The 27,448-nt window shown below is 38.7% G+C and overlaps 1 protein-coding gene across 3 annotated transcripts; it reads right to left on the bottom strand.

Annotated features, from left to right (window-relative positions):
- Positions 1–148: 148 nt before the first annotated feature.
- LOC125405921 (cysteine-rich secretory protein 2) lies at positions 149–27,442 on the bottom strand. 3 transcript variants are annotated; one of them, XM_087898008.1, is made up of 9 exons: positions 27,340–27,442; positions 26,198–26,280; positions 18,286–18,363; positions 11,845–11,961; positions 6,895–6,982; positions 5,749–5,891; positions 5,225–5,322; positions 3,163–3,251; positions 149–750 (listed from the first exon to the last, which is right to left on the bottom strand). In XM_087898008.1, the coding sequence occupies exons 3-9, from the start codon at positions 18,352–18,354 to the stop codon at positions 623–625; spliced, it is 732 nt and encodes a 243-aa protein (XP_087754134.1). In that variant the 5' UTR covers positions 18,355–18,363; positions 26,198–26,280; positions 27,340–27,442; the 3' UTR covers positions 149–622. The 3 variants fall into 3 exon arrangements, with proteins under 3 accessions (XP_087754134.1, XP_087754135.1, XP_087754133.1); XM_087898009.1 differs by lacking the exons at positions 26,198–26,280; positions 27,340–27,442 and adding an exon at positions 20,734–20,997; XM_087898007.1 differs by lacking the exons at positions 26,198–26,280; positions 27,340–27,442 and adding an exon at positions 20,750–20,997.
- Positions 27,443–27,448: the final 6 nt, after the last annotated feature.

Genomic DNA, 27,448 nt, shown 5'->3' with positions numbered 1-27,448 from the left:
AGAACTTTGGAGGCAGAAGCAGGTGGATCTCAGAGAGTTCAAGGCCAGCCCGGTCTATAAAGCCAGTTCCAGGAGAGGCAAGACTGTTACACAGAGAAGTTCTGTCTAGAAAAACAAAACAAAAAATATTACATGAAAATTGCATCTGTGTAGTTGCCGAAGTTCTTTATTGAAAACGATGCTTACTTGTGATTAATTAAAAGGACATAGGACAAATTCAGATGTCAAGCTTCATCCTGGGAGACACTGTAGAATAGACTGGTGGTGACATTATTACAGTCCATTATCTTATTGCAAGTTGCTTTCGGACACACATAGCTCTTTTTTTTCAAAGTTCTAGTGATGAATGATGACCTGTGTTCATACAACTTTCAAAATTCTGCATCCAACTCTATCCACTATGTTTACAGCACCAAACTTGGTCATAATCCAAAGTTGTCATCCTAAATGACACCTTTTTAAATAGCTGGATGAAAGAGACTTCCGTGTAAATCCAGGGAGGGAAAAGCTTTGTCATTTGGGATCCAACTTGGCGCTAATCTCCTCTAGGTTTCCCTGGCATGCCTCAGCTGAAAACCGCATCCCCTTTTCATGAAGTCCGTCTTGCTGTGCCCTGAACATGTTAATGGATTTTGTTTTCACACAGGCAGGTAGCCTGGCACTTTTCCCTCAGCAGACCATGTTCACAGCCTGCTGTTTTCTTCAAGGCCTCACAGTTACTAAGGGAATCTTCAAACTCACAGCTATTGGCTGCAATGAAAACAGATTTTGGTTAACTTATTGCCGTTATCTGAAAAGCAGAAAAGTAGCAGAAGAAAAGCCCCCCCCCCATGGATTAAAACATCCATGGAGAGGTAGACATGAGAAACACACTAGCATCATTGCCACTGTGGTGGTCTCAAGTGACCCAGGGAAGACCCACTGGCTGAGTTCACTGGCTCACCCATTACTTTTTCTTATTTTTAATTCAATGGCGTATTTCTAAAATGAGTTTACTTACTTATACCTCCTGGCAGTCAAAGAGATAAAGAGATATAAGCATATCTGTAACTGCTGAGTCTGATACAGAACCCACTAGATACATGTAGCTATTTTAGTGCATCATAAACTCAGGTTCTTAGCCTAACTCGGTCATTTCAAGTACCCAAGATCACATTTGTGGCTAATCTTCTAAGACAGATGTTACATTCTGGAAACCTAACTTTGCACTTTTAGGAGTAAATGCCCTTTGTGAGTGGGCTGAAACAAGGACAGTGTGCCACGTTTTCCTCTGAACTACTCAGACCCTCAAAGTTGATTATTTATTGGGTATTAGTACTGGCCTGCCGTTGGGGTTCTGACAGGCTAAATCCTCAGCTATAGCCACACAAAGCCTAAGAGCACTTCCTGCTCACCTCCTATCTCTCTTTTTCTCTCTGTCTCTGTCTATCTGTTTCCCCCTCTCTCTCTGCTCCTCTGTCTGTCTGTGTTCCCCCTTCTCTCTCTCCTCTCTCCCTCCCCTCCCTTCTCCTCCCTTTGCCTCTTCTCTTCTCTTCTGCTGCTCCTGTCCTCAGAGCTCAGTCTCCCTTCCCACTTTTTTACATTCCCTTTCCCCTAATAAAATCCCTCTAGCAGAGAAAAATGTATAGCTCAATAAAATCAATTAGAAAAAAAAAAGAATCCTCTATGTGAACGCTGTCGCATGGTATCTTACTCTTATGCTGTTTTTTAAAAGTACAATTATTGGGTATGGTTTCTTTGAAGCCCTCCTACAATCTCAAGGACATAGCATCCCAATAACTCTGCTTCGAAGTCTGGAGCAGGAACCAAGCAGGTATAGTCCATCTGCTCCTGACAAGCATGGAATCAGCACTCAAGCCCTGTTCATTTGACTCACAGGGCAACAATACCCATTGCAGCATTTAAACTGTTTCCCCACTGCTCCTGAACTTTGTTCCCATTTGTGATTTCTGTATCCTGCTGCCAGAAGGTTTTAGGAAACATGACTGACACCTTCTTTTATTTAAAATGTCCTGTTTTATACTCACTGAAAGTAGGGTATATTCCTGTTTAGCAAGTAGAATTCTGCAGAGGTATAGCTATTCAACACATTTTCTTATTAGTCTGCAGCTTTGATACTACTATTTTAAAATTATAGCCATAGAATTGAGTCAGGAATGATGCTCAATAAAAGTGAACATTTTTGAAAGGTAAAAACCTCAATGAGGGATTCAATTCTGTCATTCACAGTAATTTAAACAAAAAGCATCTGAAGTGCTGGGGCCCAATAATTACACCTGTTTCTATTAATGAAAAATAAGATATATGGGGTTTATGTTATTCTTTCATTTGTAACCATGTTTTCTCTTTAAGCCAATAGTGTATGCAGATTGGATATTGTAATTAAGTATTTGCAAACAACCTACCACCTAATTATAGGAAAAAATGACCATTTTAAAAGTAAATAGTATGTTTCTGAATATACTATAGAAAGAAAAAAAATCAACATAGTGAACTCGAAGACTAATACTAGGGATGTAAGAGAAAAACATGATCTCAATTCATGCATGTATACAGGATTTGAATTTTCTAAGTTATGAGAATATGTGTGCCTGCAAGTCTGTATGTCCAGCACCTGCATTCAGGTACCTGGAAGTGAACTTCAGATATCTTGAAACTGGAGTCATGGGCAGTTATGAACCATTAAGATCAGTTATGGCAATGGAACCCAGGCCCTCTGCAAGAACAGCAAATACTCTTAATTGTTGAGCTATTTCTCCAGCACCATGCTTTGTTTTTTTTTTTATTTATTAAAAGTTTCCACCTCTTTCCCGCCTCCCTTTTCCCTCCCCCTTCCCACCTCCCCCTCTCCACCTTCCCCTCCCTACCTCCCCCTGTTGATATTAAGTTTAAAGAACAATACGTGAATGACGTGCACGGTGAATAGTCTCTGCACATCACTCTCACTGAGGGTAGAAGATCCATTATGTAGTGCAGGTAAAATTCTTCTCATTACAAATAAAATACAAGTTAGTAAAGTGTATAAAATACTTATTTTAGCGCCTCTCCTGAGTAAATTGTTTTCTTTTTCTAAGAATACATCACTTAGCTGATTTTACAGTTTTCCAGGTAAATACCATACTGACTGTTTGATGACCCACCAGTGGCTCCCATCACACTTACTGCATAGTCCGTTGTCACAGTTATTAGGACAGCTAGCACACGGTTCCCCTTGCTTGTAAGGAGTGGCCTTTGTCAACACATTGTTACCCCTGAAAGTTAAAACATACAATTATTTTTCTCTTAGTTGCTCTTTTATAGACCAAAGTATCAGTGAGCATATGTACATGGTCATGCACGATTTTCAATTTTGTTTACATTATTTTATAAGCAAAACTGAAAATAATGATTTCCATAGCGTAACTCAGACAACAATAACAATTAAGAACACACTTCACACGTGAGCATCTTTCTTCTAGTTTGCTATCTGTTGCTGAGATAAAAGAATGACTAAAAGAGACTTTGAGGGGGCGGGAAGGGTTTTATTTAACTCATAGGTCTGTCATGGAGGGAAGTCATGGAAGGAACCTGAAGGCAGGAGCTGAAGAAGAAGACACAGTGGAGATTTAAATGCTGCTTACAGGCTGCACCCTGACTCGAGTTCAGCTACCTTTCCTCCAGGCCAGGTCTACCTACCTAAAGGTGGCATGGCCAGCAGTGGGCTAGACCCTCCTACATTAGCCATCAGAAAAAGGCCTCACCAACAGGGACACGAGCCAATTTAATACAGGAAATTCCTTAATTTGAAACTTCTCAGCTGTGTCAGGGTGACAACCAAGGCCAACAATGACACACCGTCTCTCTAACCACAATCATTCATCAAACTAAGTGAGGAAATGGAGGTAACTTGCATCTAGAATTGTCCCCTTCATTGCCAGACAGATGAAATCATTACTAAGGCGTGGGTTTAGGAATCCTGTCACTCTAGAGAAAGAACATCTCATAAATGGCAGTGGTAAAGGAAAACTGCTAATATACTCTATTGGAAAGCTGAGCTAGTCCACGGTTACTCTAAAATCGAAAATAAAGTTTCAGCATTTGTTGTCTGGCTGAGAGTGAGTTCATATTGTTTGTGCATGGCTAGTAGCATGTATTTAAGCCGCTCTAGCTTGTATTTAAAGAGATTTCATGTATGAGAATTTTGCAGTTACTATGAAGAGAATGTCAGTTTGCAAAGCTTAGATCTGTGCGAGCATTCAAGGGATGCTATCTTGCAGGGATGAATTTTTGACTTAGGATGATCATTACCATGTGGACCATGAGATTGAAGATACGTCGGAATCTAAATCCTAATTGTGCAAGTGACACAAGAGTAGAAGGTGACACCATTGAGTCTCGGTGTATTGAGCACACACTTAGAGAAACAAACCATGAGGGTTCTAGACAAGCGCTGTAAGTTCATCTCCAGCTTCCTCCCACTCTCCATTCTTGTATCTTGTTTCTTGCATCCGCTCATGAGATGCTTTTATGATCAAGGAATAAATTTAGTTACAAATCTCCATGGTCTGTGAACTTTCTATAGTAAACGCTAAAAGATGTATTGGCAGAGAAACAAATTCTGAGTTCAAAGCTCTCCTACTCGAGTCTTCTTTCACTTGAGTAACCATCACTCAACAAATCTGATAAGAAGCGTGGTTCCCATCTTTTCCAAAGAGTAAGTAGAATTAAAACAGAAAGTGTGTTGTGGTTACACACGTGGAATAGCAAGGTTTGTGTGAATGATGTAAGGTTTTCCTCTTTTGTAGGTAACAAGTAATTGAAATATTTGAAAAGAAAAAAAAAGGTGAAATTAAGGTCATCCCTTTTGCAAGACAACTGCCTAATTCATTTATGCTTGCATTAAAAATGCAAAGTCCTGCAGTGTGAAATTAGCAAAATAGATAACGTGAAACCCGAGAAAAATTTACAATACAAAGTTCCTTGAATGAAGGACCTAAGGAAGGATAATTGAAAGAAAGGACATCATTTTACCAGTGAAGATGGAGATCTTAGATCTTTACATTCAGAACTATGGAACTGCACTCTTCTCTGACAAATTAGCATTGCCTCGATCTTCAAACTAAAACCCTGACATTTGCTCTTCACTCGGTGGGGTTACATTTCTGATTCTGGTTTGCTTTATATAAGAGCTTTCAAATGTTAGTTTGCAGGTAAAATTACACACAATTCTGGAGTGCATACTTACGCAGGACAGTATTGGCAAACGTAGAAATATTTTAAAGTACGTTGACTGGGACAGTAAGCAACTCCACATCCAATTTTGTAAGTTGAATACCAAACAATCTACAAGACAAATGCATTGATGTTTAATAGAAAAGTGGTAAAATATTCAAAAATAAATATTGACCTATATAGTATATAAATACGTGGCTATAATAGTCATTAACATTTACCACATAAAATTTTTATTTTGAGTATCGCAGTAATAACATTTTATTTTTAATACCTTTTAAAACCAAACATGTTCTGTGGGATCACTATTTTATCCACTTGTAATGAAAGGATATACTGCATGCTTTCTTATTATTAGTTCTTCAAACCCTGGGCATAAATTAATATATCTTAAGGAATCAATGAACTGGCAGAACTGTATTACACCCACTCAGCCTGTCTCCTCAAACTGAACATAGGGATGGGTCATCAGCTGGCAAAGCTTTCGTCATTGCATTACAGTGTTTATTACTATAGCATCTTCATTCATATGCCCACCTGAGTATAATGTCCAACAGCCGCATTGGGTTGTGGCCCTACACCATAGGTAAAATGTTCACTTTCATCATACCAGCTTTGAATTAAGTCTGACCAAGCAGTAGGGTCACTTGACATATAGAGATTTTCACCACATCTGGTACCTGGGAAGAAAAATACTTATGAGGAAAACATTAAAACATTCAACGGCGAAATAAATTGACTATACACATGCAAAATGCTGTACTTCAGCCAGAATGCCTATGCTGGGTAATTGTTGGTTAAGGAGGGAGCATGGTGCCTGCTTCTTAGATTAATTAACAAATTAATAGATTAATAATTAATATATTAATCATATGAGAAGACAGTCATCTCAGACAGTTAGGCTGGCCTAAGCATGCAAATATCTGAAGCGGTTGTGAATGCTCCATTCTGTTAAGTGGAGAATGTTCCATTCTTCTCCATTTGCACTGTCAAAGCTGCAGCTAACTCGGCACTAAGTTCTTTACATGTGTATGTGTTGTGTGCTCTCAGCATTGTGATGCAGGCCTAGGAAAGAGAAGGGGTCAACACTTGCATGCTTCCTTAAAATATTCAGTCTACATGATTTTTGATTATGATTTCAAAACATCAAGTATTTTGCAGCAAAACTAATGAACAAGTGAACACAATCAGATGTATATCATAAAAATAGATATCAGAATACTGAACAGCTGTGTATTATCAAAATGTGGGGGCAGGTGATTAGATTTGATAAAGCGTCAAGAAAAACATCTAGTGTGACATGACTTTAGTGTGTTCTCTGGCCTGTCATTTTCTCCCTAATGTTGTTTTTCTAATTTGAGGATTTTTGTAAAAAAGGATGCCACATGCTCTGCTGTGCTTCTGAGCTTGGAGAGAACAAATGATAATCACATGAAACATTTGCATAATATAAACAAATATATTTATATTTGCAAAATATATGCAAATATGTTTATGTTGCATACTATAAACAGATATGTAATATGAACCGCATTATAATTATATCTAAATCATAAATAAATGACTTGGAAAGAGACCATTGATACCATTTATGTGCAAATTATTAATGTACTATCCTAGAAATACCTGCTACTGTTGAATTGATTCACGTTATGAAGCAGTCATATATATAAAAGTACGTACTGGTTTTTCGGGTTTCTGGATTGCTGTGCTCTAACGTACACTTATTAGCCCACCTCTGAGCATTTGTAGTTGCTTCTGCGCTCCATTCCTAAATATCAAAAGAAAAAGAAAACTACATCTAATGATCCAACCATAACGAAAGCATATAATTTGATTTGTTAGCAAAACTTTAAAAGTTCATTGGAAGATTTTTCTAATTATCACTGTTATTAAAATGCCTCTTTTTCATGTTTTAATTTTGTTTCCACCTGAAGAGAAGTCCATCAAAGTTGTGTAAAAGGACAAAATACTCAACAATAAAGCCAAATCTATGATGTTTGTGAATGACGGCAAATACTGATACATGTGAAGCACTGGAATGATATTTTAATATTATAAGGTGTTCGAGTTATTCCAAAGTTCTTTGATGCCTATTACTTTCATGTGAAAGAGATGGGCTTGGGTGGGATAAAAGGATATTAGCATTGTGTGATGGAAAGTATTGTATATTAAGAAGAGTGTAGTATTGAGAAGGGAGAGATAGCTCAGTGACTGAGAGAACCTACTGCCCATTTGCAGAGGTCCTATGTTTGGTTCCCAGCACCCCTGACCACTGATTCATCGCTGTTCATAAACCAACTTCTAGTGGGAATCTAATGCCTGTGCGTGGCCACACTCACAGACAGAAACACAGAAAAACACATCCTCTCAAGAAGTGAGACCCTGAAAGACAGAAAATGCCTTGATGCGTGCCAAGAAAAGACAACGAACAAAATGTTTCACACAAGATTCTCAAAGGGTTGGTTTCTAATTCTGCCTAACTTATTATAAGATTAAAAAACCTGAAATGTCTTTTAGCCATGTCAAAAATGAGAACAATGGACTCTTTCTCACATAAAAATTAAATAAATAAATGAATGAATGATTAATAAATAAATAAATATATTAGTAAAAAAGAAAATCAAAGCAGGAACTGTGGGCAGCAATGTCAGAGGTGCAGCAGGTGGCAATTGAGTTTCAGGAGATCAGACGCAGTGTGCTGATGGGTGAATCTCAGATAGGCAAGGCCCCAAGGGTTTCAGATCCAGAATGTCTCTTGCTATGGCTGCCTTGGCATATTTGCAGCTGACATTTTTCTCTGGTATCTGGCATGACATCAACAGGTGTGGGGAGAATTCCATTGCCTTTAATTTTGTGTGATTATCTCACGGAAATATTCTGCTCTGCTGGACATTTTTCCCTGTGGATTGTCATGAGGATGACTTCCTCCTAAGCTGTGCTGTTTAACTGTAACAATGATTTTGTACAATAATAATGTTAGTTTAGATAGAATTTTGATGATTAAGGGTTTTAACAAATACAGTAAGGGATTATGATAGGGGTTAGTTTAGTGGGAAAACTAATATAGGTAAAGACAGGATATGGTGTTGCCACCACCCTTGGCAAAGCAGGCACTGCAAAGGATAGAAATTAAGAACAAGGAAGTGTCACCAGCTAGAACTTAGGAGTTTCTCTTGAGGAGTCACATAGAGTGTAGCTTAGGTTAATGATTAAGAAAAGCAATTGTTCCCCAGACGAGGCTAGCTTAAGTTCTCTTAGTCTCAATGTTGGAAGATGTGTTCATAGGTTTCGGTGTGCATCATAGCTTTACATAACGACTAAGGTTAAGTTAAGATGTCTTTGTTTATGGCTTTGAGATAGAAAATCTTACGGAACAGTTTAAAGATTAGGAAGGCAGTTGATTGAGAAACTCTTTGAGGTCAAGAAACAAGAACAAATACAGCCACGTTTTTATTAGCTCACATGTCTTTCTTGCTAGGATGGGTCGGTGATCAAGGTGATTCCTTGTACCCATTTCTGTCTCAACTTCCTGATATAAAAAACCAGACTGTTGATGTGTTGGTGTGCACCCTGACAATTTAAGGTAATACTGACTGATTCCTTTTCATATATAAAAGTTTGTATTTGTTATTCTTTTGAGATTTTTTATATTACCTTCTGAAATAAGTATTAAAATTATTGACCTTTTCTTTTTAAACTCAAAATGCAACCAGCCAGTAAGACAACTGGCTGAGAAAAATACCTTGTTTGCTTACCCTCTGTTAATCTGCAATAAGTTGTTCAGACATGAATGTATGTGCGTTCTTGAGGATAATTTGTTTTTGACATGTAGTATGTAAAATGTTTAACCATGTAATGGAAATGAGAAAAATGTTTTTCTTTTTTTTAACGTGTATTCATTGTAACCATTAACTAAAAAGAAAATGTATCTTTCAGCCATTTGAAATTCTTCTGTTGAGAATTCTCTGTTTAGTTATTTACACCATTTTTCATTTGGATTATTTGGAATTTTGATGTCTAATTTCTTGAGTTCTTTATCTATTTTGGAAGATCAGTCCTCTGTCTGATGTGGGGTTAGGAAAGATCTTTTCCCATTCACTGGGCTATCTTTTTATCTTATTGGTTGTGTCCTTTGCTTTACAGAAGCTTCTCAGTTTCAGGAGTCCTATATATTTATTGCTGCTCTCAGTATGTGTGCTACTGGGGTTATATTTAGGAAGTGGCCTCCTGTGTTCAGGCATTGAAGGCTACTTCCCACTTTCTCTTCTATCAGGTAGAGTGTGGTCAGATTTATATTGAGGTCTTTAATCCATTTGAACTTGAGTTTTGTGCATGGGTATAGTTATGGATCTATCTGCATTCTTCTACATGTTGGCATCCAGTTGTGCCAACAGCATTTGTTGAAGATGCTTTCTTTCTTCAGCATCCTTAGCCATCAGGGAAATGCAAATCAAAATGACTCTGAAATACAGTCTTACACCAGTCAGAATGACTAAGATCAAAATACCAAAGATAGCTTGTGCTGGAGAGGATGTGGAGTAAGGGAACACTCCTCCACTGCTAGTGGAAATGCAACTACTCTAGAAATCAGTATGGCAGTTTCTCAGCTTCCTGTTGTCCGGCTAGCTTACCCCCCGAAAAAAACCACAAAGAAATTGTATTAATTTAATTACTGCCTAGCCCATTATATCTAGCTTCTTCTTGATCAACTCTCACATCCTGATCTAACCCATTTCCATTAATCTGTGTATCACCACAAGTTATGGCTTACTGGAAAAGATTCAGTGTCTCTGACCTGGCGACTTCATGGCGGCTCTCCCTGTCTGCCTTTCTCCTCCCAGCATTCAGTTCTGTCTTCCCGCCTATCTAAGTACTGCCCTATCAAAAGGCCAAAGCAGTTTCTTTACTTAACCAATGAAAACAACACAAATACAGAAGGATCTCCTATACCACTCAGAAAACTGGGAATCAGTCTACCTCAGCACCCAGCAATACCACTCTTGGGCATATACCCAAAGGATGCTCAATCTTACTACAAGGACATTTGTTCAACTATGTTTATAGCAACATTATTTGTAATAGCCAGAACCTAGAAACAACCTAGATGCCCCTCAACTGAAGAATGGATAAAGAAAATGTGGTACATTTACACAATGAAGTACTACTCAGCAGTACAAAACAATGACATCTTGAAATTTGCATGCAATTGTATGGGACTAGAAAAAAAAATCCTGAGTGAGGTAATCCAGACCCAGAAAGATAAATATGGTATGTACTCACTCATAAGTAGATACTAGCTGTAAAGCAAAGGATAACCAGTCTATAGTCCATGACTCTGGAATAGCTAAGTAACAAGGAGACCATAAGAGAAACATATATAGATCCACCTGGAAAGTCGAAATAGAGAAGATCACCAGACAAAATTGGGAGCATGGGGGTGGGAGTAGAAGGGAAGGCTGAAGAGGAAGGGAGGGAGAAGAACTTGAAGAAAAAGAATAGTCAAGAAGGAAGAAGGACAGAAATGAGAGCAAGGAAAAGATTTTTTGATTAAGGGAGCTATTACAGGGCTAGTCAGAAACCTGACACTAGAGAAATCCCCAGGAATTCACAAGTATAACCCCAACTAAGAGAAGAAAGGGTGCCTGAACTGGCTTTGTCCTGTAGTCAGATTTATGAATATTTTAAATGTCACCATAAAACTTTCATCCAGCAACTGATGGAAACAGACAGAGACCCTCAGTGGAGCACTTGACTGAGTTTCCAAAGTCCATTTGAAGAATGAGAGGAGTGAGAATATGAGCAGAGAGGTCAAGACCATGAAGGGGACACCCACTGAAACAGTTTACCTGAGCTAACAGGAGCTCACCAACTCCAGTCAGACAGGGAAGAAACCAGCATAGGATCAAACTGGATTATCTGAATGGGGCAGACTGCAGAGCCACAGTCAGTGGCACCAGGATTTATCCCTACTGCTTGTACTACCTTTGAGGAACTCATTCTCTTTGGATGAATAACTTGCTCAGCCTAGATATAGCAGGGTGGGTCTTGAACCTTCCCCAAAGCAATGTGCCTTACCCTCTCTGAGGAATGGATATGGGGTGGGGTGGAGGGAAGGTAGGGGGAATGGGAAAGGGGAGGTAATGAGAACTGGAATTGGTATGTAAAATGAAAAAAAATAGTTTGTTTTCCTTTATAAAAATAAATAAATAAATAGAATGTAACTACACTGTAATTTTTATATTGTTTAAAAAAATCTGTTGGGTTTTTTAAGCTGTAAGGGAAAAAAATAAATACACAGAAGGGATATTTCTAGATAGAGGTCATAAAAGAAATAAAAAGATGAGAGGGAGATAATAGAGAAATCCTAAAGTTGTGTGTGTGTGTGTGTGTGTGTGTGTGTGTGTGTGTGCTATTCCCTTTTTCGCTGGCCACAGATAGTTAAGCTTTACCCCCTCAGACAGAAAAGTCAAACTGAGTGTGCTGACTCTGCTGTTCCCGCCTCCCAATTAATGAGTTGCTGAAGCCTGGTCCTTACAGACGTAAGGAATATTTTTAACCATAATGTTAAGCCACCTCCAGTGGCTCCTCCCCCCACAGCTGGCTCACCTCATTTCCACCACAGTCTCTTACCATTTTTAGCATGTTGCTGGCTGTGGGGTTAACTGCTCTCCTCAGTTCATTGTGTTTATTCACAATCTCTCTTTGAACTTGCAGCTGGCTGGTTAACAGTGCAGTAAAAGCTGGATCCTGAAGGAAAATTACTTTTAACAATTTTGTGGACGACAGACAGGGAAGAAATTACTTCGAAAACAACAACAACAACAAAAATCACTTAAAACTATTATCGCATAACATCGCCCAAATAGAAAAGGGAACTATGAGTTACTTAGCAATACCAATACATCTGCATCAACAATTTTAATAAAAATAAGTAGACAGAAGACTCGGAAATGATGAGTAATTCATTTCTAGACAAAAATTCCTCTGAGGCCACAAATGATAGTTTCTGATTTTATTTCAGCTTTCAATGATGTGGATGTGTATGTGTGTGTTAATACAATCCTATAAGAGGAAGTTCGGGGAGGTACTCTGAACATGAACAAGAGAATAAAGGTGATCAATATTGGTCAGATACAAACCATGAGACTTACAACAGTGCCTGCATGTTAGACTGGTGCAATAGGATGTCAATATTATAAAAGTAACAAGCCACTTTTTGATTGAACTTAAGGCCCACTCCATGAGCTGGAACCCAGTTCTGACAATGCTAAAGTGGCAAAGAACCTGAGACTAAATGGGTCATGTGATCTAAGGGAAAACCTACTATTATTCTGGTCCAGGAAGATAACAATAAAATAATGACAGATCACTATACCACAGATCAGTGCATCATTCAGGCCTCATCAGAGAAGCCTCTTCTTTCAGTAGATGAGACCTTTCAGTAGACCTACAACAGGACAATGTGCAGAGAGTGACAGACTTTGGAACACGCAACCCTAAGTGAGATGACTGAAATGAAATCCCCCCCCTACACACATACACACCACCACCACCACCACCAAGGTTCAGGGATCTGTGCAGAAGAAGAAACTTGATGCTAAGGGCAAGAGTGATGGGTGACTCCAAGGAAAAAGTGTCTTCCAAACACAAGAGCAAAGCACATATGAACTCACGGAGACTATGGCAATACAAAAAAGATCTGCAGAGGTTCACCGAACAAAAATCCCAGGCTTGAGAACTGAAACTTGACATGGAGTCCCACCCCTAACTAAGTAGCTATCTTCTGGCAAAGAAAAAAAAGATCAATCTTCTGAAATGGAGTATCCGTGTCTTAGCTAAGATTTTTGCTATTGCTATAAAGAGACACCATGACCTTGGCAACTCTTATAAAGAAAACATTTAATTGTGGTGGCTGGCTTAGAGTTTCAAAGGTTAAGTCCATTATCATCATGGTGAGAAGTATGATGGTATCCAGAGAGGCGTTGCGTTGGCTACACCTTAGCTTGCAGACAATAGGATGTTGACTGTCTATCTGGACAGTATTCTGAACATAGGAAACCTCAAAGCCTACCACCGCAGTGACACACTTCCTCCAACAAGGTCATACCTACTTCAACAAAGTTACGCCTCCTAACAGTGTCATATCCTACAAGATTAAGGGGTCCAATAGTCTTCAAACTTCCACAGTGAGTACAACAACTGTGCTCCAGGGCAGGCCCTATGCCCCAGAATAGTTTGCCAATCACAAACAGATGCCATTATGATTTTAATTGTTTTGACATTTTGACTTGTTTTTTGTTGGTTTTGCTTTTGCATTTTGGATTTTGGTTGTGTTTTTGTTTTGTTTTGTTTTGTTTTGTGAGAGAGAGAGAGAACATGAAGTTGGGTGAATATGGAGATGGTGAGGATCTGAGAGGAGTTGCTAGAGGGGGAACATAATACATATCAAAAATTTAGATTAAAAATGAGAACATTTTGTCATCAAACACTTCATAGCAGAAGACCTAAGACTTCTCCTTTTGCATTTGGTCAAACCACAGTGAGGTATGGTGAGGGAACCCCATGATCCATAGGCTAAAGAGAACATCACTCTCTGTGGCATCTGCATTTGGCGATAGGACTTGCAGATTCAGTCTCAGTTCCTATCCCCCATCCAGCACATGGTCGAAACCATTAGGCAGCATGTTTTCCAAGGTTGTTCAATACGTACTTCTTAAATATTTTCAAAATTTTCCCACACAATTAGAGGGCAGCAAGTTCATCTTTTAAATGGAATGTTTCTTACTTTGATCAGTTTATTAGTAAAACGTGATTGGGCCAGTGTTCATATTTTCAGATTATCTTCATGACTATATGCATGTGGCAGCTAAATCTTGGAGCAGAATGGGACTTTTGGTTGTTGGACAGGTTCTAAGCTTAAATTTATACAAAGGTGCAATGTTCCAAGGGTGTGAGCAAGATTCTGAAGTAATCTAATAGACACGCTACTCATAGTAGGTTTTCTGGTACTTTGGAATAAGTTACTTGACTGTTCCTCACAACACTGAACTCCCTCAAGACTCTTAAGTTTCTATCCTCATGCTTCTGGTTACACAGCATTGGCCATTTTCTACCCTCTGTCCATTTCAACCTCTGCTTTGTGTTCCTAAGAACAGAGACTATTAGATAATGCCTTGAACTACAGGTATAGCACAAATGTAGATTCATATTGAACAATGGGTGCAAAAGTCAAGCATCAGCAATGACCAATCCCAGAATTATCAGACATTCCCATGTTTCCATTATCCTCAAAATGTGACTTAAAATAACTTCATAACATAAAAATATTGGTTTCTAGACAGGAGGATCAATAGAAACAGATCGAAAGCACAGATATTAATTCACACACTTACAAACACCTGATTTTTGACAAGCAAAAAGTATAAAATGGAAAAAAGAGAGCATATTTAACAAATGGTACTTGCATAACTGGATATCAACATGTAGAAGACTGAAAATAATTCCATATCTATCACCATGCACAAAACTCAAGTCCAAATGGATCAAGGATCTCAACAAAAAGCCAACCACACTGAACCTCATAAAAGAGAAAGTGGGAAGTACACTTGAATGCACTGGCACAGGAGACCACTTCCTAAATATAACCCAGTAGCACAAACTCTGAGAGAAACAATTAATAGATGGGACCTCCTGAAACTGAAAAGCTTCAATAAAGCAAACAGCATAGTCAACAAGATAAAATGGCAGACTACCATGGGAGGCTATAATGGGAAAAGATCTTCATCAACCCCACTTCAGACAGAGGACTGATCGCCAAAATATATAAAGAACTCAAGAAATTGGTCACTAAAGAACAAATAATCCAATAAAAAATGGGGTACAGACATAAACAGAGAACTCTCAACAGAGGAATCTAAAATGGCTGAAAGACACTTAAGGAAATGCTCAACATCCTTAGCCTTCAGAGAAATGCAAATCAAAACAACTCTGAGATTCCATCTTGAACCTGTAAGAATGGCCAAAATCAAAAACACTGATGACTGCTTATGCTGGAGAGGATAAGGAGCAAAGAGAACACTCCTGCATTGCCAGTGGGAGTGCAAATTGGTACAGACCCTTTGGATATCAGAATTGGAATTTCTCAGAAAATTAAGAAACAACCTTTCTCAAGACCCAGAAATACCACTTTTGGGTATATAACCAAAGGATGCTCAATCATACCACAAAGACATGTGCTCAACTATGTTCATAACAGCATTGTTTATCACAGCCAGAACCAGAAAACAACCTAAGTGCCCTTCGACTGAAGAATGGATAAGGAAGAAAAATGTGGTACATTTATACAATGGAGTACTACACAGCAAAAAAAAAAGAAAAAAAGAAAAAAAATGACATCTTGAGATTTGTGAGCAAATGGATGGATCTAGAAAGCATCTGAGTAACCCAGACTCATATGTACTCATTTATAAGTGGCTTTTAGTCATAAAGCAAAGAAAACCAGCCTACAATTCACAATCCCAGAGAACCTAGACAACAATGAAAATCCTAAGAGAGACATACATGGATCTAATCTACATGGGAAGTCGAAAAAGATATGATCTCTTCAGTAAATTGGGAGCATGGGGACCATAGGAGAGGGTTGAAGGGGCGGGGAGAAAAATGGAGGGGAGGAAAGAAAATGTATAGCTCAATAAAATCAATTAAAAATGTGTTTAAAATACATTAAAAAATTGGTTCCTTAGGGTAAGAAATCCTTTCTGATTTTACACCATTATGCTTTGTCATGAAAATTCTATGAATAGTTGTGATTGTTTTTTTATGAGTATTAATAAAGTTTTACTGGGGATGTCAGAAAGTAAGATACACATCAAGTCTAAAATTACCAAAAATCAGAATCTATTCTTACAGAGTTCATAAGGCATAAAAAATATGACTTCTTCAAATCTGATAGGCTATATATAAAGAGAGATCAATTTATTGAGGATACCAAACAGTTCACAAAAGATGATTCTTAGTTGGGATTTGAAAAGATGTACAGTTTTCATCAGACTGGTGAGAAACATAGGAAGTCATGCTGAGAGAGATTATCAGTAAGCAGTTAGTGGTGCCAAAACCCAATGACATCTCACTAGATAATGATTTTTAGAAATGAGGGCCAAGAATTAAACCAGGAAGTAATAAAATCGTGAGGGTTCGAAGGAAAATCATTAAGGGAGAAAAGATGGGAAACTGTTTATATATATACCTGGGGAATAAGAAGCAAACTTTCTCCCGTCTAAGAATTTGACTATTATAATGACATCTTGAAATCTGCGGGCAAACGGATGGATCTAGAAAACATCATATTGAGTGAGGCTCTTAAACAAAAAGCAAAGAAAAAACAACCTACAATTTACAATCACGGAGAACGTAGACAACAATGAGGACCCTAAGAGAGACATACATAGATCTAATCTACATGGAAAGTAGAAAAAGACAAGATCTCCTGAGTAAATTTGAAGCATGGGGATCATGGGAGAAAGATGAAGGGGAGGGGAGAGAAAAGAAGGGGAGTGGCAAAAAATATACAGCTCAATAGACTGAGGTTTTTTTTAAAAAAAAAGTGAAAAAAGGAAAAAATATTGTAGGGACCTAGTGCAGTATCTGCCGTATAAGAATGTCCAATAAATATAAACTATTTGGGAAAAAAGAATTTGACTCAGACTGGTTACAGTTATGAATGCGAAATAAGAGCTGAACAGCTATCAAGGTCTTAATTTCTAGCTAGTGTTGAGTTCTAAACGTCATAGAAGAGTATGAAAAGTGACAACAATGATGCTAGTATCTCACATCCACATGCTTCCAGGTCAGAAGGAGAACTCCATCTGTGAGCCTTATACACACTGACAAAGATGACTGACCTTGTTCTGGGATCATTAAAGCATAAAATCATGTGTGAAATAGGGGGTCTGCATTCAAGATTCCACACAGTAACAATATTTTATGTACTAATACCAAGATCATTGGTAAACACAAAAATATTGTAGAAACAAGTCCAGTTATTTGTAAACAATAAAAAAGGAGTAAATATACTGATACAAAAATAGAGAATGCAAATTTAATTTCTGAGCAATCACATAGAAATGGGGAGAAACAAACAACATAGAAAATACTTGGAGTAGAAGACCCATAATTAGTTAGCTCTTTAAATCCATATAACATGCTGTCTCTTTAAAATATGACTTGTGAGTGACATGTGATTTTAAGTGGAGATGACCTTTCAAAGTATAAAAGTGAATTTCAGTAACATATTTATTTGTGATAAATTGAGTAATTGACCCTTAAAAATAACACATAACACATTCAAGAGATCTATAAATATGGTCTTATCTGGGAGGAAAATGTCTTTACGGAAGTAATCAATTCAGGATCTTACACAACATTATCCTAAAGTACCCAAGTGGAACCTGAATCTCAGGCCCAGTGATTTCATGAGAAACACAGAGGAGATTATATTAACATGAAGAAAGTGGTTGGAGTGACATAGCCATCTGTCAAAGGGCAACAATTGGCAGAAGTCACTGTAAGAGAAAGAAAAGAATCAGTTCCTTCCTAAGTCCACCAGAGAGACCTCAATTTCAGACTACTAGCCCCAACAGTTGTAGAGAATGCACTTCTACTGTGTTCAGCCAGCAAGTCTGGTAATTCTTAACAACAGTGCTATGAACTTTATTTATTATTTAACCAATTCTATGAAATAGTGTTATTTGTTTCTTGACCATAGAATACTAGTGAAGTCAGTCTGTTGTTGTTGGGCTTGTGCTATGTTGTTCACACCTGTGAACCTTCTCCTTGGAATATACTTTGGCTTTTCAAGTATCCAAAGGGCACATGTGACTGCAGGCCACCACAGCCATGAGTGATGGAACAAAAGACTTAGTCCCCTATTTCCGCCTTCTAGTGAAGTGTTCTATGACACCCATGGACACTTTGCCACCTATCAGACACTCTGCATTCTTCTGCTCTCAAAGTGGCCCGCCCTTTTCCAAAGTTGTCGCGTGCTCTGAGAGGATGTTCCCACCTTAAACTTACCTTTCCTTCTGTGGGCAACGATTGCAGCAGCAAAGCAAAGAGAAACAGTATCACCTGGAACCAAGCCATGGCTGGATGCTAGAAGAGCAAACAAATATCTTCACTGAAGTCAGTAGCGTAGGGACACAGGAGGGGAAATCGAGCCACCAGGGTTACGTGCTAAGTGCCTGTAACTCCCAAGTTCACTCACAATTTAACGGAAGTCACTATATGGTGCAGATAGAATGACAGAGAAACAAACTCATCTCTAAAAGGGACATGGACTAAAGACCTTGATGGCTGCCCTTGAGTTGCATGTGCAGTGACTTGGGAATTCCTAGTATCTCCTTGCAAAAAAAAAGCCTGTTGCCTTTTCTTCATCCAAAAGGGAATGTGAAAAACTTGATGATTCCTTCATAGTCAGTTAGGTTGCTGACACTCGCCATCCATCTCATTATTAGAGAGACGGTTCAGGTTTTCTTCACTGTGTCTCATCTCTCAACTTTCTATTCTCAGTGAGGAGAAAGTTACTTCTCTGTCTACACCAGAATTTCTTCAAGATTTCAGGGTTGGGATTATGCTGACATAAATGATCAAACACCTTGGAATTGGTTATTTCTGAGAGAAATGAGAAATTGTGTTTCTTTTCCCCTCATACTTGTATTATTATCTAAAGTTTTGGTTTAGAAAACAAATATATATAGTTAACACACAGTTTGGTACAAAGGATGTTTAATATTATCATTGTATTTTAAAAGGCCTTCTTGCTCATCCTTGTATTGCTTCTTCTAAATAGGGTGGCATACCATGGGTCCCTGGGATAATACTAAAAGCAGCTCAGTTGGAAAAATACTTATCTTCCCATTCCCAACCACCAGTAATGACTTAAAATACATTGAACATAAAGACACAAAAACCATTTTCATTTTGAGAACAGTAAGTCATGAATGCAACTTCATGAGGCCCCTTTATTCTTATTTTAGTAATTCTTATCATATGATAACATATAAAGTGACATGGAAACACATACACAACGACCACACTTTTTCACCTTCCTGATAAACATAGTTCTAGTGGGGAATGGCATCCTAAAAACTGGAGCGTTAGCTGTCCTCTCTATTTACATAATGAATACTAAAAGTTTGGTATTTCTATATTGACCACCCAGACTACTTTATTCTTGAGACAAGAAGTAGGACATACCTTATAGCTGAACACATTCCTGCATCAACTTTCTGTGACTTTTATTTTAATTTCATGTCTGTAGCTTAATGTTCATTATGATACAGTCTTTGGAAACCATCATGCTGGAGAAATCCACCAGAGCTTCTGTTTTCTCTTACACAAAATGTGAATTTCTATAGTTTTACTTTTAAAAAGATGTAATTACATAAAAATCCTAATACAGTTCTCATATAATAAATATGCATAACCATAAATGAATAATGTGGTAGGAGGCCGCTTGTGGTTCCCAGCTGTTCAGCCTCAAAATAACCACACAGAAATTGTATTAATTAAATCACTGCTTGGCCTATTAGTTCTAGCTTCTTATTAGCTAGCTCTTACATCTTAATTTAACCCATTTTTATTAAACTGTGTATCGCCATGTGGCTGTGGGGTACTGGCAAGTTTTCATCCGGTATCAATCTCTAGCAGAGCTACATGACTTGCCCTGACTGGGCCTTCTTTCTCCAAGCATTCAGTTTAGTTTTCCTGCCTAGCTCTATTCTGCTAAGCCACTGGCCAAAACATTTAGCCATTAACCAATAAAAGCAACACATAGAAGGGCTTCCCACACCAGAAAAATATCAGTATTTTTATTATCTTTTGAAGCACCTAAAATTTGGTTTAATCCCATCAGTTATTACTATAAAAAAATTTGTTATCTGGTTGAATATTAATTTTAGGATTGCTTAAAACAATTTTTTGTTCCTGGTGTCATAAGGGGAAAAAAAAACCCTGACATAATCTAAACTGTTGGGCATGTCAGAGGAGCAGCAAGTTGCAATTGAAGTTCCAGTGTCAGTCAGCCAGAAAATAATCCTCTGATGAGCCAATCTAATTTAGACAAGGTCACAGGACTGCAGACCCGGGAATGTCTTTTGTTTCTGTTGTGCCTTTACATGTCTGCTGCAGCCCTCTTTCTCTGCTGTTTAGCAGGGTGTGAGTAGATATGGTGAGATCTCTATTGCCTGTAAAATAGTGTGCTTGTCTCTTAGAAACATCCCATTCTACTGGGCATTTTTACCTGCGGATTGTCAAAATGATAACACCTCCCTAAACTGCACTGTCTAATTTGTGGGAGCCCGGTTATCATTCAGTCCTGCTCTCTCCCAAAAAAGCCTGAGTCTGTTCTCTCACCCAGAGAGCTGCTCTCCCCCAGAGAACTTCTCTTTCCCTCGGTCAAAGAGTTTAGAGAAACATATATATTACTTTCAGACAGTCAGCACATACATACATATCTCTTACCAGTATCAAAACAAACCTCTAAACCTTCGGGGGTCCTGGTGGGGGTTCCTGGGGTTTCCTGCCAACACATGAAATGTTGTTCCGAAGTTGAGACCCCCAGAGAGACCAGCACTGGAATCCAGTCAAGTGAAGAATGCAAAAGCAAGGTCTATTCAGCGCACTATTCAGCTAGGCTGGGGACTCGTCCACTCCCCTTGACACAGTGCAATAGGGAGAAAAGCCCCCGTATCTCATTTGGGGTTGACATACATAGGCAAAAAAGAAAGCCAGGTTTACTTTGTGTCAAGGAGGTTGATCTTGCTAAACGGAGGGTGTGGAATATTTCTCCTTGCCCCCTTCCTCCTTTAAGCGGCTACTTCTGTTTCTGTTCCCTCGCCACTCCCCACTCCCCAGCCCCAGCCAGCAGTTACTCCTGCTTCTGTCTAGACCACAAAGCTAAGTGTCGACAGGTGGCTAACTGCTAGGGACATTTATTTTTGCAAAGTTCTTAATGTTGCAAAGTTTCTTGAACCCGGTGTATTAACCAGCTTTTGAGGAAGCAAAGTTTCTTAAAATTTTCCATGACCTTACAATAATAATAATAATAACTTATACAGAGTTTTGGTGAATAAAAATAAATACAAGAATCTGTTTCACAGTCAGGGACTGTGAGTCTCACCTAAGGATGGATTGCAGCTCAATTTAATGACTAAGTATGGAGTCCTAATAGCTCAGGTAGTTTAAATTCTTTTAATCTTAATGCTGGAACATGTGTTCACAAGTTTTGGGTGCATCACGGCTGAAACAAAGTTTTAAATATGGTATGTACTCACTCATTAGTGGATTCTAACCATAAACAAAGGACATTGAGTCTATAGTTCGTGATCCTAGAGAAGCTAAGTAATAAGGTGAACCCAAAGAAAAACATATATAGATCCTCCTGGAAATTCGAAGCAGACAAGAATGCCAGGCAAAAGTTAGGAGCATGGGGGTGAGGTGGGGTGGAGGGAAGGGGATAGGGAAAGACAGAGGGGAGAAGGGGAGGGTTGGGGAGAGTTTGGGGGAGTGGGATGGTTGAGATGGAGGAACAACAGATATGGGAGCAGGGAAGGAGATATCTTAATTGAGAGAGCCATTTTGGGGTTGGCAAGAGGCTTGGCTCTGGAGGAGTTCCAAGGAGTCCACAGGGATGACCCCAGTTAGGACCCTGGGCAGTGGAGGATAGGGTGCCTGTACTGGCCTTGTCCCGTAATCAGACTGATGACTATCTTGAATATCACCATAGAACCTTCATCGGGCAACAGATGGCGATAGAGATAGAGACCCACATCAGAGCACTGGACTGAGCTCCCAAGGTCCAATTGAAGAGTGGAAGGAGGGAGAATATGAGCAAGGAAGTCAGACCACAAGAAGTTGGTCCACCCCCTGAGATAGTGTGCCTGATCTAATGAGAGTTCACCAAATCCAGCTGGACTGGGACTGAACAAGCATGGGATCAAACTGGACCCTCTGAATGTGGCTGACAATTGGGGCTGACTGAGAAGCCAATAATAATGGCCCTGGGATTTGTCTCTACTGCATGTACTGGCTTTTTTGGATCCTATTCTATTTGGATGCACACCTTCCTAAGCCTGTATGGAGGGCAGAGGGCCTTGAACTTCCCACAGGGAAGGGTACCCTGCCCTCTCTTAGGACTGGAGGGGGAAGGAGGAGGAGGAATGGGGGAGCGGGAGGGAAATGGAAGGAGGGGAGGAAGTGGAAATTTTGAAAGGTATTGTTTATAAAGCAATAAATTTTTTTAAAAAAAAGAAAAAAATCACCTTTCAAGATAAGTAAGAAGGTATTTGGTGATGTTAGATGTCCTTCTGTATATGTGTTACTTTTATTAGTTAATTAATAAAGCTGCTTTGGCCTATGGGAGGGCAGAGCACAGCCAGGCTGGCAGATATATAGAGAGAGTAGGTAGAGTCAGAGAGACACCGTGTAGATGCTGGAATCTTACCAGTAGGCCACAACCTCATGGAGATACGCAGATTAATTTAAGATGTACAAGTTAGCTAATAAGAAGCCTGAGTTCATAGACCAAACCGTGTTGTAATTAATATAGTTTCTGTGTGATTATTTGGGTCCGGGTGACCGGGAACAAAAAACGAAAAACCAAAAACAAAAAACAAACAAAACAAAACAAAACAAAACAGCCTCTGTTTACAAAATGGCATCCATAGATCCATGTAAGATCTTTAAAAAAACTTTAAAAAGTAAAAAAGAGGACTTTTAGAGCCACAAAAACAGGAACCAAGCACAAATTCTTGGTAGCCACATTTTTTCCACATAGGCTCTGTTTGCTGGCAGTGAGCAGAGGCACGGCTTCTTTAAAAGAAGGCTTCCTGACTCTGCATTAGTAGCAAAAATTGCATGGCTTCTTTAAGAGACAGTGGCTCTCACTCTTTTGAGGGCTCCTACACTTACATGTACTCTGCTCATGGGGCTTGTCAGCAGAGTACTACAAGTTGCTTAACGCTGACATAGATCTGCTGCAACCTTGGAGCTGGGGCAGTGAGCATGGATCGCAGAGCTGGTGGTAAACATGGTAATATTAAAAGGCCAAGAGAGGCAGAGCCAGCTTTCAGGGCCGCTCTGACCAAGCTGTTTATCATTTTAAAATGATGATAATTACACAACAAAACAGATTCGGACAAAAAAGACCTCTGAATGGGTCACAGTGTTGGCTAAATGTACATGGGCTTACGAGAGAGAAGAAAAAGTACAGAAAGTCATAGATTAAAGGTAAAGAGTATAAAATAAATATTAAAAGTATAAAAATAAAATAAAAAAATGAGGCAAGAAGATATGGAAAATATACAGAGAGTCTGGATTATTTATATTAACATATTTTCTTTGAATTTTTTGATTACAGAGAGACATTTGATTCTGGGACTGCTAAGTTAAATCAATATAATTAAATCAATATATCTTGACTTCAAAATTTGGGTCTAAGGATATGTTGCTTTGGAAAAAAGGTTCAGCCTTTGTTTCCACAGAAGATGAGAACCCATGGATTTCTTCCAGGCTAATATGGTTTGATGGAACAAGAACCCGTGAAAAGTCTCCATGAACCCTAAAAGTACTTCACCCAACCAACAGCAGGAAGCAGTTTGGACAAAACTCTGCTGAAATTCCCAAAATGATTGTTTATAGATGTTTGTTTTCATTTAAAGGTGATATGATATAGAAATGAATACTTTGCATTGGTATGGATCTTGGTCTACTAATAGAAATTTAATGTTGATTTTTTATTTTTGTTACACTGTGTATATATATATTTCTACTCTTATTTAAGGTATTATGTTTGTGAAGCCCATTGAAAATGTAATATGAGTTAAAAATACAGATTGATAGTCATTTATAATAGTCAAACCTGTAGTCATATTAGTTAGGTTCTCTAGATTACAGAGATACATTTCAGATAGGTATTCTTCAAAACTTTCAAAGACTTACGGAATAAGACATTTAAAATGTTTTAAGAACTTAGGCTTTTCTTAACAGTGAGACATGCCTGCTTCTGGCAGCACTAATTACTTCAGAGAGGTTGATGGGCATTGAAGAAACGTATTATGGAATTTGCCTTCAATGTGACACAGCCAACCATTTGGACAAAAAAAACTGCTCTTTCCTGGACTGTTTTATGGCACACTATATGAATTGGACATGCAGGACCCACAGAAAAGTAACTGTTGAACTTTCCAAAAGATGGGATGGTCTTTCAAGGTTCCTGCTTTATAGAAGAAGCTACTAGACATTCTGCAGAACACAGAAGAAAGCAAATGATAGACTGGAATTGCAAGGCTGAACAGATCTTTGAAATTCCTGTTTCATGAAAAAGTCTTTCAGATACTATGGGCCTGTAGGCTGAATGGGTGCCCCAGTGTTAGAGAAGAGCTTTGAGTGATTGTCCAGGCAGTGAGATGTCTCTGTCAATTCTAGAATTTTGCTAGTTGTTTACAGTGCACTTCCTGTTTATTTAGATAGTATTATACCCTTCTGGGATCTTTGAAGAGTTAAAGACAGATAGCTATAGTTATAGTTTTCCTTAGTTGTGATAAAAGATATATTAGATATAAAACTTTAGACTCACAAAAATTGGATAGATGAGAGAGTATTTTCCTTAATTTGCCAAAGTAAATGGACTAAATATTTTAATTAATTCTTGATTGATAACTGTTTTTTATATGTAATTTTACTATGTTAAAGTTAAAACCATTCTTTTCATTTAGTCAGAAAAGGGGAGATGATATGGGATGTCCTTCTGTATATGTGTTGCTTCTATTGGCTAATGAATAAAGCTGCTTTGACCTATGGCAGGGAAGAGTAGAGTCAGGCTGGAAGTGATATATAGAGATATATAGTGGAGCCAAAAGATGCCGTGTAGCTGCCAAAGCAGAAGGACTTTCTGGAACCTTACCAGTAGGCCCCAGCCTCATGGTGATACACAGATTAATAGGAATAGGTTAATTTAAGGTGTAAGCATTAACTAGTAAGAAGCCTGGGCTAAGGGGGTCAAACAGTGTTGTGATTAATATAGTTTCTGTGTTATTATTTGAGTCTGGGTGGCTAGGAGCAAAAGAACAGTCTCCATCTACAAATTGGCCCTTTCTTTTTAACTGCAAAATGTAGCCTTCCAGTAAAAGACCTGACAAAAGCACTTTGTTTGCTGCATGGTTAATCTATATTAAATTTCTTGGGATAATTTGTTTTTTACCTGTAGCATATAAAATGTTTAACCATATGAGAGAGACAAAAAACATGTTTTTACCTATAACCATTCACTTGAAAAATGAATTACAACTGTTTTGACTCTTGTACTGCCTGGAAGATTTTGTTGGGGTATAAAAACTGTAAAACAACATGAGAGGAGAGAGAAAAACCAAAGAGAGAGAGAATAAAGAAGAGAAAGAATAAAGAAGGAAACTATTAGGAGAGTTTGTATATGCCTTTTTTTCCTAACCCCCATCAGATAGAAAAGTTTAGCCTCACCAATTCTGGATATGCCTGTCAAGGCCCTGTGCTTCTGGAGACTGGTCCCCCAGTTGGCAGTACATCTAAGTCTACAAGAGATTCAAGTGCTAGAGGCCTGGTCCTCCTTAACACAGGGAAAATGAATTAATTGTATCCTCATTGAAAGGCATATACATGAGTCTGAAGATTTTATATAGCTAAGTCACTCAGTGTGTCTACAGCATATAATCCATAATTCTAAAATCTAGTAGACCAGGAGGCCTCACAATCCACTCCTATATTGTTGCCAATTCAAAACTGCAGTCATCTTCATTAAGTCTGAGGAAGAACATCATTGCTGAAAATCTGTTCAAGAAAAAAATGTTTTATATACCCCCTCACTTTCTATTTTATTCTTGATACCTACATTCATACTTAGTTGAAACTTTGATCATCATTTTACCCTTCCTACATGAAATGGGAACAATACCTTGTCCTTCCTTTTGGTGGTCTAGAATCAGAATGACATGGTTCTTCTAAAATATCAGGAGTGTGATGTGTGCTTTCATTGTCCTAGAAGATGGAAACAGTGTTTGAAACAAAGCTATAAAAACAGGCTTATAGACATTGTCCCCACAATGTCATATAAATAAAATATTTTTTTCTTTTTTTACTTTTTTGTTTGTTTTTGGATATGCCTGTCAAAGCCCTGTGCTTCTGGAGCCTGGTCCCCCAGATGGCAGTACATCTAAGTCTACAAGAGTTTCAAGTGCTAGAGGCCTGGTCCTCCTTAATACAGGGGAAAACAAGGTTTCTCTGCATAGCTTTGGAGTCTGCCTTGGAACTCGCTCTGTAGACCAAGCTGGCCTCGAACTCACAGAGATCCCCTGCCTCTGCCTCCTAAGTGCTAGGATTAAGGGCACGTACCACCACAATTGGGCTAAAAGTCTGCTTCCTAACAAGTTCAGTGACCACGGGCTGGCTACCACCCAGAAAACTGCGCTGTGTACAGTTGTCCCCTTTGATCTAGTACTCAGTCTTCACATTTTTAAAAGATGTTGTCTATAACTCCAACAGTCTGAACTACACGCATTGGTGTTTGATGACTATAGCTTCACATGGAAGTCAATGACAAGTTCAGAAGAATGAATGATCCAGATCTCAATGCTATAGCCATATAAATGCAAATCCACAAAATAAAAAACTGACCTTTTTAATTTGACTTTAGAAAAGTGATAGCTCTATGCTCCCTCTGTGACTCAGTAGAAAGCATATAGACAGGACGATTTCTCTTTTAAAGTCAGGGGAAATCTCTAGAGGATTCTTGTTAAGAAAGGGAGCTACCACCTTCCTAGACCTGGATGGAGGAGGGAGGACCTTGGACTTCCCACAGGGCAGGGAACCCTGACAGCTCTTTGGACTGGGAGGGGGGAGGGAGAGTAGGGGGAGGAAAATGGAAGGAGGTGGAAATTTTTAATAAAAAAAAAAAAAAGAAAAAAGAAAGAAAGGGAGCTAATAGTTGTCGTTGAATCGGCTGATAGTCCCTCACTCCACACATCATTCTCTTCACTAGATTCACCCATTTTCCCTACCATGGTCACATCGTATCTCCCATTGTGCCCTAATATTTACCAGGGCTTCACAGCACAGAGCTTCATGGTTCAGAGGGAACCGGCCCTTCACCCTTCCCACTGCGTGCGATGGTAACCGCCTCCTGCCGCCACGTGGGGGCGACGTCACA

Source organism: Myodes glareolus, chromosome 18, assembly GCF_982192425.1.
Source record: "Myodes glareolus chromosome 18, mMyoGla1.1, whole genome shotgun sequence".
Taxonomy (NCBI): domain Eukaryota; kingdom Metazoa; phylum Chordata; class Mammalia; order Rodentia; family Cricetidae; genus Myodes; species Myodes glareolus.
Note: the sequence above shows the minus strand (reverse complement) of the source record. Positions and strands in the feature narration are given on the sequence as shown.